The sequence below is a fragment of the Ambystoma mexicanum genome, chromosome 8 (assembly GCF_040938575.1).
Source record: "Ambystoma mexicanum isolate Mex_15411 chromosome 8, UKY_AmexF1_1, whole genome shotgun sequence".
NCBI classification, from domain to species: Eukaryota; Metazoa; Chordata; class Amphibia; order Caudata; family Ambystomatidae; genus Ambystoma; species Ambystoma mexicanum.
The window spans coordinates 812,242,343-812,260,453 of NC_090929.1; the positions used below are offsets into that span (position 1 = coordinate 812,242,343).

Sequence of the window (18,111 nt, forward strand, 5' to 3'; positions counted from 1 at the left end):
AGGGTACCTGCAGGCATAATCTGGGCATTGTGAGTTCTCCAGAGTTGCAAACAAGTCTATCTCTGGGAAACCTTTTCTGTGAAAACATTGGAGACTATGCCTTTGTGTAGTCGCCATTCGTAGTCTGTGTGTAGTGGGAAGTCTCTGCTGAGTACGTCCGCCAGAAGATTGAGTTCCCCTGGAACATGTTGAGACATGATGAACATCTTGTGTCTGAGAGCCCACTTCCATATGTTCTGGGACAGCGTGGATAACCCTGGAGAGAGAGTGCCCCCTTGCTTGTTCAGGTAATATCTGGCCGTGGTACTGTCCACGAGGACTAGTACTGTCTTCCTCTGTAACTCTGTCTGAAAGGCTTCAGGGCTTTGAACACCGCTAACAGCTCCAACAGGTTTATGTGGTTGGATGCTACTGCTGGGGACCAAACGCTGTGTGCCGTCTGCTGAAGGGGGTGAGCCACCACCCCGTGAGAGATGCGTCCGCAATGAGTGTGGCTTCTTCTCCAGGGGTGGTGAAGGTTTTCCCCTTCAAGAGGTTTTCCCTCGACCACCACTCCAGAGAGTGAACGAGGGTTGCCGAGACAACCACTAGATCGTCCAATTGTCCACTGGCCCGACACCATTGGCTGTTGAGCCACTCTTGCATGGGGCGCACGTGCAAACGTGCGTGTGGGACTAAATAAATGCAGGAGACCATCATTCCTAACAGTTGCATGGCTTTGTGTACCGTCACCTCTCCACTGGCCACAAATTGAGGGATCTTAAACAGCATGTTTTGAACCCTCTCGGAGGGGAAGACGAGGCTGTCTTCTGTCCGAATCAGAGACCCCAGAAATCGTTTGACCTGGCTGGGGTCTAGGCTGGATTTCTTCTCGTTTGAGAATCCCAGACTGAAGAGTTTATCGTCTTCTGGGCGCTTGAAAGGCATGTTCCGTACAAATCCCCTGTTACTAGCCAGTTGTCGAGGCAAGGATAAACTGGGATGGATTGCCTGCACAGGTGAGCCGCTGCAACTGCCAGCACCTTTGTAAATGCCCTTGGGGCTGAGGCAATGCTGAAGGAAAGGACCTTGAACTGATAGTGCTTGTCCTCTATCATGAACCTTAGATATTTTCTGTTCGCTGGCAAGACTGAAATATGAATGTATGTATCTTTCATGTCCAATGTTGCCATGTAATCCCCCTGTGTCAGTAGAGGGATTACCTCTTGCAACGTTATCATTCAAAACTTTTGTGGTTTGACAAATTTGTTTGCTGGGCGCAAGTCCAGCACAGGGCACATGGCGAGATCCTTTTTGGGTACAAGGAAATACACTGAATAAATTCCCTTGTTTACCTGGAGAACGGGGCCAAAATCGAACGGGCCCTTTTCTTGCAGGATCTCGACCTCTTGCAGTAGGATCTTCAGATGTTCTGGTGACAAACACCTGGACTTTGGTGGTCGGTATCGAGGTGGTCGGCTGAACTGTATACAATAAGTGTGGGTGACTGTCTTGAGCACCCACTGGTCTGTGGTAATTCCCTCCCATGCATGGAAGAATGATGTTATCCATCCCCCGATCGGGATGCATGGGAGGGGACCAGGATTGATAAGTCATTTCTGATTTGATGCCAGGGAGCCTCTAGGGGTGGTACTTCTACCCCTTCCCTTGCCACGGTGCTGTCCTCTAGGCCGATATTGGTTTGAGGCAGCCGACGTCTGTCCTGAGGACCATGCATTTCCCGTTCCATGCCGATTTTGGGGGGGGGGGGGGTCGGAAAGATTGACAGCGAAATAAGCGGCAAAAGCTACCCCCTCCCCACTACAAGGGCCTCCGATTTATTTGGTTTAATGACTTCAAGGTCTCATGATCGATCTCTCTGCCGCGGTTGATCTTGTCGACCATGATATCCTCACCTCCCACCTGTCCAACGCAGCCCATTTTTCTCACAAAGCCACCTCCTGGATAACCTCTTTCCTATAAGGAAGGGCTATGAAAGTATATTCTGACTTGGCCAATGCAGCTCCCACCATCAACTGTGGAGGCCCCCCAAGGCTCATGTACTGCACCCACCCTCTATGATTTGTTCCCCAAACTCCTCTTCGACGTGCTCGGCATAGCATACACGAACTATGACGACGATACCCAAGTCCTCCTCCCCCTTACTGGAGATCACGAACAAGATGTAGAAGCTCTCCCCCAGATATTTGCCACCATCCAAACTTGGATGGCAATCAATGGTCTCTGTCTAAATGGGGAAAAAACCGAGATCATCATTCTAGGCCCCAAAGAAACTCTCCAAACTCGACCCCAAATACACTCACTTCACCATCGACAACACCAATATACCAGTCTACACATCAGTTAAAACCCTGGGAGTCTACTTAGACTCAACACCCTATGACAAGACAGATGAGCACCATCTCGTCCACCTCTGCTCTCACCACCAAACTCAGTTGCCATAAAACCCTTTCTGGCCACTCAAAACTGCTTAACCATCGCCAGAGCCCCAATAGGAGCTAGACTTGATTACTGCAATGCCTTTTTGGCAGGCACCTCAACTAAAAACAAACATGCTCCAAATAGTACAAAATAACGCGCTCCAAGCCGCCCTACACATTCTCAAAAGGGACCATATAACCCAGGCCAGACGTGATGCCCACCGACTTCCAGTCAAGGAAAGGATCAACTTCAAAATCCTCACCCTTTCGCATAAATGCATCAATCTCTCCGCCCCATCCTACCCATCAGAAACTATAACCAAGAACATCTCTGCCCGGTCCCAAAAGGAGCCACCATGCTAACCAACTCTGCGTTCCCTCCATAAAAATAGCCAACGCAGGCGGCATCAGCTTCCCTCACATAGCACCTAAACTATGGAATGCCCTCCCCAACGCACTCAGAGCAGAACCCTCTCTATACACTTTCCGCAAATCCCTCAAAACCACACTCTTCACATAACCTCACACTACATCTCCAGCCTCTCTACACTCCCAGCCCTGCTTAACCCTAAGGTACTCCACAATTTACAATGGGCCTCATTAGGACCCAGGCGGACTTCGCGGTGCTAAATGCACCGCGAAGCATGGCGGAAAGCCGCCGATAGCGCCATGGGGGTTGGCGGATTTACCGCCCCATTCCGACCTCGGCGGAGCGGTAAATCCCCAATCCCCATTCTGCCCTTCCCCATTCCCATTTTTGCCCCATAGGGTATAATGGGAGTGGGGAAGGAGTTAATTACGCCACCGTAAAATACGGTGGCGTAATTAACAACGAGGTCCCGTAGCGCCATGGTTTTCTCCGCCTGGTAAAACCAGGCGGAAAAGGCCGCCATGGCGCTACGGGAACTCGTAGTATGGCGGAGAGGTACGCCATGCACTACGCTGGCGTAACACCCTCTCCGCCAGGGTCCTAATGAGGCCCAATGTCTTTGTAACTCAGAGATTAACCGTAAATGCAAATTTCAATGTAGTTTGAGCCTTCCTTTGTAACCAGCAATGTATATCTGTAACAGCGCCACGATGCCCTATGGCTGATGTGCGCTTTAAAAATACAAATAAATAAATGTTCCTTCTTCGCAGTCTCTAGTGCCTCATCCACTGCTTTAACAAACAGGTTAGATTCCTCTACCGGTTTGTTAATGAGGGACGCTTGGGTTTCTGGTTTGAATCCTGAATTTTTCAACCATGCGTGCCTTTTCAATAAGCTAGCTTGGGCCATTGTTCTCCCTGCTGTCTCTGCAGCATCCAGGGTCTTCTTAAGAATGTTATGATTCACCTGCCTCCCTTCCAACACAGCTGCCAGCAGGCGTGACAGTGTTGGTTCAGGGACCTCTTGCAGGCCTTCCTGCAGCAGATTCCACTGAACGTCGCTGTAGTTGCCCAACAACGCAGTATTGTTGGCTATTCTGGTGGAATAGGCTGCTGCAGTTGTAACACGCTTCCCCGGGACATGCAACTTTTTTTTTTAGTCCTTGTCCGGTGGTGCTTCGCCCATGGACAACGGTAGTCCTGCTCTTTTCCTAGTCGTCGTTACCACTAGGGAATATGGAGTGGCATGACCCCGAATGTAGAGAGGGTCTGTAGGTGTGGGGCGAAAAAGCTTCTCGACCTGCGGGTTCACAGCTGTGGTTTGCGATGGTGTGAGCAAAGAAGGGGCGATACGCCTTTTGATTGAGTTTAAAAGAGGTATCGCCGGGCTTGAAGGTGGCTTCTCCTTCAAAATGTCCTCCATAAAGTCGGTGTCTTGCACCGCTTCTTGCATGGCAATCTGAAAATGTTCTGCTGCCTTCTTCAGTATAGCATTGAATACCATCTGGTCATCTGTCAGCGATGCCTGTCTATTGGGGGGAGAAGAGGGAGGATCTATGCAGATTTCATCTGGATTCGGTGAAGTGGCTGGCGACAGCCATGATGCATCACCACCTGGCTGCTCATCCCCCAATCTGGGGCCCAGTCTGTGGCCCAGTCTGTGGCCCAGTCTGTAGGGTCCTCAAAAGGATCATCTTTCAGTACATAAGAGTCCTGAGGAATCTCCTCAGGTCAAACACCTCCTCATGAAGAGGGCAGGAGGTCCTTTGAGATGTAGACACAGAAGGATAGAGGTCTTCCTCACTATGCCTTCTAGGTGTGATAAACCTTTCTGAGAAGTCCAGAAATTTCGAAAGTTTTATTCATGTACCCCCTCAAACCTGTCCCTGGTCCAAAAGGATGACCCAGAGTGGTCTGGAGGGGGGAAGGACTCCTCTTGGGGTTCTGTGTTCTTAGACCATCAAGATTTTTCCAACAGTCTTAGCCAGGGGCTGGGAACCTTCAGAATACTCTTCCTGCCCTTCTCGACGTGTGGACGTGCCTCTCGACTTGTCTTTAGGCCTATTTACTGCCGAAATGATGTTTGCAAGACTCCCGCAGATCGTCAGTGTGTCTGGGAGGGATTTTGACTGCCCTATCGGCATTGCCAAAGCTTTATGCCTCGGTGCGCTCTTAAGAGGCGTCTCGATGCCCTTGTGAATTTTGGTGCCGACGCCCTTGTCACTGGAGTGCCCGGACACATGCCGCCTAGGCGGTTGCAGGGAGGGCTGCCGGCCATGTGGATCGGTGAGTTCCGTCAAAGATATTGGCGAACCCATTGGCGTCTTTGACCATCCAGGCAGTTCGAGGGGTTGTGTGTTTCTTTGTGAGCAGTGTGTGTGTCCCTGTCGCTGGGGTGCACGCTCCCCATAGCAGAGTGTGGCTGTTCCGAAGATAGGTCGATGGCATCAATGTCAGAGCCACGGCTGTTGCTCAATTCCTCGTCACTCTCAGCACCTGTGGCGGCGGGGGATAGCTACCCTCGGCCTGCATCATGGCGTAGGTCGCCCACCGTTGAACTCGCCATTCCTTTATCATCTTAGGATTTAAAAGCGGGCAAGACCAACAGGACTACTTGTGGTGATCTCGAGGAAGACACTTATTGCACCGCCGGTGCGTGTCTTTCCAGGGGTACTTGCCTTTACAAGAAGGGCAAAATTTAAAAAGGAGTCCTGTCCATAGCTCAGGTTTATAGTGACAGCAAAACCAGAAGGGAAAAGAAAGGGGAGAAGGAAATGCATTCTTGAAAAGAAACAGAGCCCTGGACCCCACTCTACCTACTGTGTAGGCCTGGCCTGAAGGCCAAGGCCACGCGGTCGACAGTGTCAGCTGGAGCACCAGTCACCAAAGTCTAGATATCTTCCACGGTCTTCAACGTTGGTTGTGAAATAGTCGTCGAAGGGGATGAATGCTAAAAACGACCGGAGGTGGTGGACAAAAGGTATATATTAGCAATATTATGAGCTCTGCATAAGGCGACCAGCAAGCTGGGCAGAAAAAACAATCTGAAGGACCTTGACGCGTTAGGGATTTTGGGTACACTACAAGTCACGTTAGGAGAACAAGTTACTTTCTTACCTGGTAACGTTCTTTCGATGGGATGTTCCTCCGACGTATTCCACATCTAGGACAGGTAATCACCAGAGCTCTGCTGTTTGGGAAAAGTTTTCACCGTCGGAGTCCTACGTCGATGACGTCGATACGAGGGCCTCCGTCGAGCCGACGTCATCGGATGTTACAAGTAGGACACATGACGCCCGTAGCCTCAGTTGTCGTTTTTTCCCAGAACGTGTGGCACCAATCTTCTGCCAGTATGACTACAGAAAGCCTTGCAGAAACGTAAGCTGCAATCGCATAAGAAATTCTGTTGAGGGGCAGGCTGGGAGGGTGCAATGTGGAATACGTCGTAGGAACATCCCATCGAAATAACGTTACCTGGTACGAAAGTAACTTGTTCTTCGAAGGGATTGTGTCCTCCGACGTATTCCACATCTATGACAGACTCCCAAAGCAGTACCAACGTATGGAGGTAGGAAAAGAAATTAGAATTTTAGAATGCCCAATCAAATTGCAGAATAGAGGACTGCCTTGCCAAAGGCCAAATCTTGCCCATGGATACAATCCAGGGAGTAGTGTTTTACAAAAGTATGGACATGGGCCCATGTGGCTGCTTGACAAATGTTACGAAGGGGAACACACCTCTGCCGAGCAGTAGAGGCAGCCACACCCCTAGGCGAATGGGCCCGTAAGCCCACCGGAGGGTCCTTACCCACCAAACGGTAACATTCAGAGATTTTCAAGATAATCCATCTGGACATGGTCTGCTTAGTAACAGCTTGACCCAAATGCCTTCCAGCGTATCCTACAAAGAGCTGATCGTCCACTCTGACCCGGAACTTGTGTGAGATGTAGAAACTTAAAGCTCTCCTAGGTTCCAACCTATGGAGCCTCTCCTCTTCCTTACCAGGATGCAGAGGAGGATAGAATGCCGGAAGAATGACCTTCTGGCTCAAATGAAATTCCGACACAACCTTCGGAAGAAAAGAAGGACGAACCCCAAGGAGAACCCTGGCCTTCTGGAACACCGTGAAAGGTGGCTTGGTGGATAGTGCCTGCAACTCACTCACTCTGCGAGCGGAAGTAACCGCAACCAAAAATACAGTTTTAAAGGTCAACAGTCTCAAAGGACAAGACTGTAAGGGCTCAAACGGAGCTCCCATTAGGAATTTCAGAACTAAGTTCAAATCCCAAACGGGCACCTGGAAAGGTGACGGTGCAAACACATTAGTTAGCAATTTCAGAAACTGAGAAATCAAAGGAATCTTAAAATAAGAACACTCCTCAGACGAGCGCTTAAATATGGACAGCGCCGCCAGGTAACCATTAATGGTACCCACTTGCAGGCCCTTGTGGGCTAACGAAAGCAAAAAAGACAGAACCACAGGAATGGCACATGAAAAAGGATCCACATTCTTTACCCTGCACCAGTCGCAGAACTTTCTCCAACGGCAACGGTACAGGGACATTGTTGCGGGCCTTCTGGCCGAAAGTAAAACCTCCATCACGTCTTCAGGGAGCTCCCAATCCTTGTACCTCAACCTTTCAGAAACCAAGCATGAAGGTTGAGAGGCTTGACCTCTGGATGGAGAACCCGACCCCCCTCCCGTGAGAGCAGATCGTCTTGGTAGGGAAGACGGCGCGGAGGGCAGATGGACATGTCTAGAAGATCTGGGTACCATGCTCTCCAGGCCCACGCCGGAGCAATGAGGATCATTCATGAACCGAACCTCCGTAACCTCTGCAGCACTTACGGAATGACGGGGACTGGAGGAAACCTGTACAGCAGTGGGAAGGACTACTCCACTACAAACGCGTCCCCTAAGGCTCCTCTTGGAGGAAATTCCTGCAAGCAGAATCTTTTGCACTTCCGGTTCACACTGGTGGCGAAGAGATCCACTTGTGGGGTCCCCTAAAGGGCGAAGATCTCCAAGAGAACTCCTGAGCCAGCTCCCACTCGTGAGAGACTGTGCTCTGCCTACTCAGAGCGTCCGCCGCCTCGTTTTCGACTACGGCCAGATGAACTGCCGAGATCGAAATTTCCTGCTGGATGGCCCAGAACCAGAGCTGCATCACCTCTCTGCACAGTGGGAGAGACTCTGCTCCCCCTTTTTGTTGAGGTAGTGCATGGCCACTGTATTGTCCGTCAGAATCAGGACATTCTTCCCCCATACAGACGGCAGAAAAGCCTTCAGAGCTAGCCTGACGGCCCTCACCTCCAACAGATTGATATGGAGTCTGGACTCCGACGGAGACCAACGACCGCTGACTGTCAACTCGTTGGCATGAGCTCCCCCATCCTGTGAGGGATGCGTCCGTCTTGATCGTTACCTCCAGCCAGGGTAGCCAAAATGGAGCCCCCTTCATCAGATTGCCTTCGACGGCCCACCACAGAAGATCCTGGGCGACCGAGGGCGGCACCTGAATGGGATCCGACATCCTGCTGGAGGGCTGCGACCACTGCACCTTGAGAGCCCATTGCAGCGATCACATCCGCAACCTGGCCTCTGGCACCAGTAGAATGCAGGATGCCATGAGGCCGAGCAACCTCAAGAACCCGAACGCCAGGAGCCTCTGGGCACGTTGAAACTTGTCCATCATCTGCAGAATGTGATGAGCCCTCACCTGGGGAGGCAAACACTGCCCCAGGGATGTGTAGAGCACTGCTCCGATGTACTGGAGCCGCTGGGTAGCTGTCAAGTGGGACTTCTTTAAGTTGAGGGAGAAGCCCAGCCTGTGAAGGGAGTGGCAGGTGACTGACAGATGATCCAGGACTTGCGCGGGAGAGCACGCCCTGATCAACCAATCGTCCAGGTAGGGGTAGACGTGAATCCCCCCTTTCCTGAGATACGCTGCCACCACCACCACCATGAGCTTGGTGAAGACCCTCGGGCGGAGGTCAATCCGAACGGTAGGACCCAAAACTGAAAATGCGAGTCGCCAACCGCGAACCTCAGGTACTACCTGTGCTTGGGATGAATCGGCACATGAAAGTAAGCATCCTAGAGGTCGAGAGACACCAACCAGTCCTGAAGTTGAAGGGCCTGGAGGACTTGAGAGAGAGTATCCATCTTGAACTTGTCCTTCCTGAGGAGCTTGTTCAAACTATGCAAGTCCATGAGGGGTCTCAATCCCCCGTCTTTTTTCGGGATAAAAAAATATGGGGAATACCATCCCTTGTTCCTCTCTGCTACAGGCACCAGTTCTATGGCGCCTTTCTCCAGCAAGTATTTGATTTCCTGGGGATCCGGACTCTTCAAAGAGCGCTTCCCCAGTGGATTGTCGTAAGGCCCCTGCCGGAAAGGAAGACCGTAACCGTGGGCTATGATCTCCAGAACCCACACATCTGAAGTAATGGCATGCTATTCTACAAGATGCTGCGCCAGCCTTCTCCCCAACCGGCGAACCATGGGAAATGGCCTCATGACTGAGCTGAAGCGGCTGCGGCAGTGCCTGAGGGCAAAGAGGCAACTGCCCGAGCGCCTTTGGCACCTCGAGTACCCTTTTTTCCACCTCTGGTACTCCTACGTTAGCCCATTTGACTGGCAGCTCCTCTCGTTCTACCAAAGGAAGAGTAGTATCGAAAGGAACCTCCCCTTCATTGCTGTCCCCTAGGACGAAAAGGCAGAGGTTGATGTACTGCAGCGCTCAACGACTTTGCTGCAGCTTTGGAGGTCTGCAACCTCTCAAGGCTCTCGTCAGCCTTGCTGCCAAAAAGATGGTCACCATCAAAAGGCATGTTGAGAAGCCAGGAATGTACATCAGGAGCAAGCCCTGACTTCCGCAACCATGCAAACCTGCTTATCACAGTGCTCACCACCATGGACCGGCTGACAGCCTGCCACGTCCAGACCTGACTGAACGGATTCACACATGGCATCCTTGCCATCGTGAATGAGGGGAAGAAAACCATCCTGTTCCTCCCCTTCGGGAATATGATCAGCCGCCAAAGATACACAATTCCACAAAGTGTGAGTGAATCTTGCCAAGGCACAAATGGAGTTGGCTGCCTTTAAAGCCATACCCCCAGATGAAAATACTTTCTTCGCCCAACCGTCGAAGCGCTTGTCGTCCCTATCAGGAGGGATGGTAGGGTACGCTGCCTGCTTAGCTGGGGCCGTAGCTGCTTGCACCACCAAACTCTCCGGAGTGAGGTGCAAAGACAAGTAGCCAGGGTCACCACTGGATGGACAGTATTTTTTCAGTAACGACTTATTCACTGCCGGGAGACTCTCCAGAGCACTCCAAGCCGCTGCCACCCTTCTTTGTAAGGCCATGAAATGAAATGGCAGCACCGGGTCAGTGGGTGGACCTTGGTCCAAAATATCTGTCAGGTCATCCTGCAGAAAATCCACACGTGGAGCAGACCACCTCAAGTACTCCGTCACCCTCAACATGAGATGCCTGTACGATGACTCTGTATGTGTACCAGGCTCAGGCCGGCCAAACTCAACCTCCGGAGAGGTGTCCAGACCACTGGCGGCATGTAAAGATTGACGCAGGTCTTCCATCTGGCTATGACCCGATAACAGGTCATCGGGAACCTCAGGAGGAACAAACCCCTCCACATCTGACCCTTCATCCACCTCTGAGATGTAATCCAAAGGCTGGAGTAAATCCCTGGATGAAGGTACAGAAAAAGGCTCAAACACAGGCCTCACTGACTTACTCAGGGCCTTCCTCTCGGTTTCCACCGGTCTCCGGGGCACCTCCGATAAAGCCTATTCAAAAGGCGTTGAGGGAGTCGACGGAATCGGCGTCGATGTCGAGCGAGGCGCCGACAGCTTCGACAACGGCTTTGAGGCCGGAGCCCCGAGCGTGTTCTTCGACGGTCTCGGCGCCGATGGAGTCGATGACTTCCTCGGAGGCAGAGCCTCGAGAGAGCCCCTCGACGGACATGGCACCGATGGCGTCGATGCCTTCTTCGAAGGCTTCACAGGCTCAGACGGTCTCGAGGGCGTCGAGGAGCGGGACCTGGAACGGGCATGGCTAGAGCGATCTACCTTGTCCGATCGGGACCTCGACGGCTCCCGATGATCGCGCCGACCGCCCGATCCCAAAGGCGAACGAGCGGTGGCCCTAGCGAGATCCCTGCCGGCTTCTCTCGAAGTCGCGGACAGAACGGAGCCCTGCCATTCAAACATCGACATCATCTCCTTGCGAAATGTGTCCCATTCCGCCGAGATGAATGCTTGTTGGGACAAGCAACCTGCCGTCTGGCGGAATGCTCGGAGGAGGACGGGGAAGGCGACCGGTGACAGCGCTTCCGAGAGTGCCTATAAGAGGCAGAGGAATGTCGGGAACCACTCTGGGACCAAGACCCCCCTGGACTTGCACCGACGCGGAGAGTCGCCCCTCAAATTGTTTGGAAACCCTACCTACAGATTGCTTCTTCTTCCGCTCCCGCAAGGCCTTCGACATCAAAGACTGGCATTCATCACAGTCATCGGTGGCATGGTCCTCGCCGAGGCACCACAGGCAGACGTCGTGCGGGTCCGTAAGCGACATCTTGGAACCGCAGTCGCAGCACTTCTTGAAGCCCGACCTCGGGGTAAAAGAAGACGAAGACATGATTCACAAAACCAAGTACGAAGAACCGATTCAACAGGAGAAGAACCGAGGCGCGCCGAGATTCCGAAGCGAACACGTACGTAGAAAAAACAGACCTGAGGCTACGGGCATCGTGCGTCCTACTTATAACATTCTGTGACGTCGGCTTGATTGAGGCCCTGGAGGGACAGCGTATCGACATCATCGACGTAGGACTCCGATGCCGAAAATGTTTCCGAAGCAGCACAGCTGTGGTGATTACCTGTCATAGATGTGGAATACGTCGGAGGACACAATCCCTTCGAAATAGTGTTACAGGCACGCCCATGTCGACTTCCCATTTCGAACCTCGAAAGACAAGATGCAATACTCTGCGATTACCACTAGATGTCAGACTATATGCACAGCATGTGATTCTAAGCAGATTCACAAGCATCAGAATAGGAGTTACGCTTTACTTCTGGGTCAAACACACCACAGTGTGTAAGTGAGCTAACAAAGCTCCATTATTAAAGGGAGGCTGACGTTACCGCAGACCATACCTCCAGGTCCAGTTAGGCTGCCAGAGTCTTTCTGGCAATAGATGTGATACAGGAGTTTTAGTCCTAGTGGCAGAAGTGTAAAGCCTGGCAACAACTCTGAACGCCGAATCTGCATACAGCTCAATGATACCTTTAAGCAGCTTCATCAGGAATCCTTAGCCAAGAAGTGCCCCCCCACACCACCAACAAGGTGGCCCTGGGAATATTGTCAAAGGCTGCCTTAAGATCAACAAATTCAAAGAAGAGGCTACCCTTTTTCAATTTGATATATTCATCACAAATTAAAGTCAGTCTTAAGACTTGATCAATTGTGCTCAGCCCTCTAGCAATGCCCACCTACAGATATGATATGGCATTTATAACGCGCCTATGCACAAGTGCTTCAAGGCGCGATGACTTGGGGCTCCCCGTTCCGTAACCCAGGCTTCAAGTGTTGTATGCAAGGTCTTCCTGAGGATTTTACTACTATAACAGAGCAGCGAAATAGGACTTTTTGAATATACGGATAATTTCCACAAGGTTCCATATCAGGCTTCAAACCAGATCTTAAAACTGTATTGCTAAGAAATGGGACCCAGATTTCTAGATTGCTCTTCTAAAGATCTGCCGACATATGATCTACACCAGGGGGTTTCCCTGGAATCTGGCAACCCACTTCATTTAGACTCACTTCATGGGATAGTACCCACAAATCACCTCTGGCTAAACCAGACCAGAAATTCAGACTGCTTAGCAAAAGCAGGCCCAATTTCTTTTATATGTGCCTAAAGACAAGCAAAAAAATGTTCCACGTATGGCTACTGAAAGTGGCTAGAGCCCTGAAATGGGCACACCGCGAGATTTTTCACTTATTCCTTGGCCATATTGTTGTTTGGTCTTCTTCCTGCTTCCCAGGTCAGGAAATCCCATAAAAGGTCATACATTTGCCTGGGAAAGCCCCCAGCTTTTGCGGGCTAATAATGTTTTGTGTGTGGCCCAGGAAGGTGGTGAGACTGCCTGGTCCAATTCCACACCTGTGGTGCCTGAACGTCTAGGTGCATGGCGGGAGTGCAACCCACAGTGGTTACTGATTGGACCACTGCTGGTTGTTTGAATGGTAGAGATCCTTACCAATGGAGGCCTTGGACTTGCTTTCAGGCAGGATCTTGGATAAGAGGACTCCTGCAACCATTTCTTGAGATCAGCATTAAAGCCAAGTCTGCTGTGTAGAAAAGAAGCCAACTGAAGATCCGTGGAGGACTACTGAAAAGGCCCTGCATTCCTTCCTGTGTTTGTGCAGGTGAGGCCCAGCTGGACTAGTGCTCTGTAAAGGGCCTGAGCGGTGCTTCAATCCTTGCACTCCTGGGACCCACCAGTCTCAATGAGTTCTTGAGGATCCAGCCGTACGGAGCCTTCAGAAGTGTCCCTGGACTACCCGGTGGACTGACCAGCTCTCCAGTAGGCTACATCGCTAGAACTGTTGCTGTTGCATGTTGGTCACTGGAACTTTGGTAGCTGTCAGTTTGTGGTGCAAGTAGTCTTCCTGACAAATGTCACCCTCCCAGTTTCAAGGGATCCTGCTATGGAAGGTCTTCAACCACGACTGCAAGGACGTCTGCCATCGCCTGTGTGCAGGTGCCGTTGCTGGACCTTGCCTTCCCCAGTCTTTTGAAGTGCGCCGATCTGCATCTGTGCCTTCTACATTCTGCATTTCTTCATCGCCAAGGGTTGCACTCTGCTCCTAGAACATACAAGAAGAATCCTTGCACCCACAGCTCCTGGGCACCTGTCACTGGATAAAACTGCAGGAAAACATACCTCTAGCAACCCCCAGTCGACCCACCTTGTCAACTGGGAAAATCAGAGTCAGGGGGTGGGAGGGGGGTGGGGAGGAGTAAACGCATAGCATTGATCCCGCCTCCCCCTGCAGTCCTTAGAAAAAAACCTTAGAATAAACTTTGGTCATTCCATTCCATCGCCTTTTGATCATCGTGTCTAAAAGCAGCTGTACCTGAAAGACAAACATAATTTCACCTACAAGAAACTTTGTTGCTCAGCTTCCCTGGAACATTCACCAACACAAGAACCTTACCTACTTAAGACACATTCTGGGGAGAAGCTTTGTGACCTTTGGCACAAGGCCCTGCTCTTAACAGGGATTGGACTTCTGAAACTAGGGCACATTTCTTGTGGCTTGGGTCTATCCAATTGCATCACTTAACTGCTTTTGTTGAATACGTTATTGAATACATTCATAAGAACATATGGTGACTGTATGGGATGTCTTGAGTGCTGTCCGAAGGTATGTTTGTGGGGTTTCCTCCCAGGCGGGAAACAGAAAATGAAAAATTGATTGGCCCAGTTTATGCTGGTATTAGCAAAGAGACACGTGGCCATTGCGTGAAAGAAGCCCCATGGTCCGTCAGTGGTGCATTGGATGAAGGATATCCACATATGGGGGATGGTGGAGTTGGATAGATTACGCAAAACCAGGGACCCCGCGACGGAGGAAGAGGCGACGGTGGAATGGGGTCAGCTGCTGTTGCAGTTCTCGGCAGACCTGAAATCCCGAGAGGGCGGGATGAGCAGACAGAATATCTGTGAAGAGGGCCACGATGGGGGCAGCGGGGGGCAGAGTACTGACATGTTGGGGGGTCTACTTCAGGGGGAGGGAGGCTATGTAGTTTATTGTCCCCAAATCTTCCTTACTGAACATGTAATATTACTGAAAGTTATATGCAATGCTGCATTGTTTCTTTGTATACACTGAAACTCGAATTAATAAAGTTCTAAAAAAAAGTAGAGCTGGTCTGATTCTAATAGCTCAATAGGGACATACTCGGAGACTGCCTGTTTTCTCCTGTAGGATGTCATCAATTAAGTCAGTGTCCTCTTCAAACTCGTGTGTGTCAATTCCAAAAGTCTCTGCTGCCCTATGTGAAAGATCTTTGTATAAACACAGATTGTATGTGGCCAAGAAGGTTATTGTAGTATCCTCTACATATGGTGATAAAAGGGGTAGTCCTCAGGGTCTATATCCTGTTCCTCGTAAATGGTTATATCCCATTCAAATAATGTTATATAAAGGTCTACCTCAACCTGTGGGCACTGCACCTTTTTTCTTTAAAAAAGACCAACCACTTTCTGCAAATGCAGCTTATTTACTTTCAATGGGATGTTTCTTCAATAAATTTGATAAAGGAAGTTACCTTATCCGTGGTTTCTTGAAACTCGCTTGGTCGATGTGCATGTAGTCGGTATATATTCCTCCTCAATGTTTAAACCCCTAACCCTTTTTTCTAACTTGGCTTTTGTTACTGTTTCGTCCCCTACAGTAGAACCCGCCTGGTGTGCATATGTAGTGTGATGTTTTGGCATTTTTGACGATTACGAAGACGTTGATGATCTTGACTTCGAATCTTTTTTAAGTCATGTGACCTTTGTTTGAGCACTGATTTAACACGTGGTGTGACATGTTTAAGTTTGTGTCGACGGACAAGTGCGCCATTGGGGCGTTCATTTTTGATTTACTAGCAAAAGCGGGCCTGCTCTACTTTGGTGACGCTTCATGTTTGTGTTTTATATGGTCAGCCTTAATGTCGCCACGTGTAGTCTCCACAGCGAGACTTAATGGCAGCACTTCAGAGCTGGCGACCAGCTGTGAGGAAACAATTGTGACCACCATTATTGCCTCCTCAGTATCGCTCTCAAAGCCGAGGCTTGTATCTTTGGTTTTAAAGTCTTCCGATTCTGGGGCGAGGGGGAATATGCCTGTTTTTGCGATTACACTGTGTACATGGCCCAGCACTCTTTCAGTGTTTTGGGATTACATCGTTTATAAGCCCCCTGCTTATCCTCCCTTTAATCTCTACGGAAAAGCTACTGCACAAACGGTGCACGTCTACCCAAGAGAATTTGTGGTTACAGGAGGGACACAATTTAAACCAAGTATTCTCCAATGGGCTCGAAGAGATTGAGTGGCAAAGATTTGAGGGCTTTGGGAAAAAAGAAGGCATTCCAACATGTCCGTTATGCAAGCATAAAACTCCTCCCTCTCCTCTCCCCACCGTTTGTCTTTTGGCTTGAAGTTGGTGAGATCTTGGATATTTTCTTCGGCGTCTCTCGCAGCGGATGTATTCGCGTTGTGTCAAGAAATCAGAACCAAAGTGGATCGATGAACTGATAAGTAAAGTCATGTTCGAAGTCTGGCCTTGCTAAATACAAGTTTTGTTTTTAACTCCATGTCAACAACTGGATGTTGGCATATGCATACCATGTACATCTAAGCAGATTCTCAACCTCCATAATTAAATATACATGTGTAAGATTTGGATAAGTGTGTGGACGAATTGTACCTTTGTGTCAGTCCATTTCCCTTTCATAGAGTTAAGGCTGACTACTCTGCCATTTTAAGAGGTTTGGCCTCCCTTCTTGGTGGGGTGCCTTGTCTCACCTGAAGGTTAGTGATTGTACAGCCCTCTGAGACCTGTGCCAAAAACTACCGTTACAATTAAAACAGATTTTGATAAAAGCAAATAGATCTACATTTAGAAATAATGGAATTAATCCATACAACAAACTTCAATTCCATACAATGTCCTCCTACCTGCTGCGGGAGTTCACTGATTAGGTACTGCGCAAACTTCTGCAACTGGTCTCTCTGCAATCGAGAAAGGGATTCTGAAACGGGTGCTCGCAGGCACACTGCTGATGCCTTGGAAGGTGAGAAAGGAAGATCAATATAACACATTTCATAAAGCAAAACACACAGAAGACAAATACACTCACTAATCATTTACACAACTTCCTAGTTGGCATGAAATAAAATTGTATCCTGTCAATGCCTCGAATACAAAGCATTGAATGACAAAAGCATCGAAAAAAAGCATTGAATGCATTTTTTTCAAATGTAAAGGTTTTATTTTAATTGTAATGGGTTTTAGGGGATAAAAAAACAAGGGTTGAGGGGGACCGCCCCCATTAAAAAAAAATGAAAAAAAATAAATACATTTGATTCTTTTTTTCGTTGCTTTTTCTTAGATGCTAAGGCATTTGATGCGTTGGCATTAGATGCCCTCACTATAAACCAATAAATTACCAATCAAGACAAACTGATAATAGTAAAATGTAAGAGCACCTCCCGGATCACATGGATTTTTGGAGAATTTACCACTTAAGAACAGAAGAAATATATGTAAAAAGGTTCTGTTTCTTATGTTTTCACTGGCGTAACAGGGGCCCCCGCAGCCCCCGTGGTGAGGGGTCCCCCGCCAGCACATGTCCTGGGAGGGGGCCCCCACTTGTAGAAAAAAAATATATATTTTTTTCTTTTTGAATTCCCTCTGCATTTATAAAGAAATTATTTCTGTAACAGAAATAATTTCTTTATGAAGTCAGAGTGAATTCAAAAAGAAACGATGGGCCTCATTAGGGGTTTGGCTGCAACCGTACCATTGCTACCAGCAGGTTGCCGCCAGACCCGTAATGATTTACCGGCGCCGACTTCCCGGCAACATCGGGGGATTACAACCCCAGCGGTCTGGGAAGTCGGGCGCCGGCAAATGGTAAGTCCCCATTTCCATAAAGTCCTATCGAACTCTCTGGGAATGGGGACCATAGAAGCACTGCCAGTGCTTCCGTGAAAACTATGCGGGTGGGTGCCGTTCTGCCCGGCAGGTCTAACCTGCCGGGCAGGACGGCAACCGCCCACAGAGCTGTAATATGCCGGCCCGGAAACAACAGTACCAGTGAGCTTACCAGCACCGTTGTTTACAGTCTGGCATAGTTGTAATGAGGCCCAATTTCTTTTTTAAGTGTTAGGGCTCCCCTCAACCCCATGATGTGTGCGTGTGTGAGTGTATGTTGAAAGGGTGCACACTTTAATATACGGGTGGCTGCCTGGGTGTGCCTGTTTGGTGAAAGGGGGCACACTTAAATGTATGGATGGCTGCCTGGGTGTGCCAGTATGGTGAAAGAATGCACGCTTAAATGTATGGATGGCTGGGTGTGCGTACATGGTGAATGGTGTGTGTGTGCTTGTGTTGAGGGGCGCAACAAAACCTACATTTCGGGGGCTAACCCTTCAAAATATTGGGAGGTGTGCCAACTTCATGGGCGGTGGGGGAGGGGCAAACTTATTTGTTTGGGTCATCTAA

At 49.7% G+C, this 18,111-nt stretch overlaps 1 protein-coding gene across 2 annotated transcripts in view; it reads right to left on the minus strand.

Annotated features, from left to right (window-relative positions):
• Positions 1 to 18,111, minus strand: part of ZSWIM8 (zinc finger SWIM-type containing 8) — a 3,132,642-nt gene that overhangs the window by 2,249,151 nt on the left and 865,380 nt on the right. For both annotated transcript variants that reach the window (XM_069610680.1, XM_069610679.1), the window contains one exon: positions 16,563 to 16,670. In XM_069610680.1, coding sequence (XP_069466781.1) covers positions 16,563 to 16,670 — 108 coding nt within the window. The remainder of the gene's footprint in view (positions 1 to 16,562; positions 16,671 to 18,111) is intronic.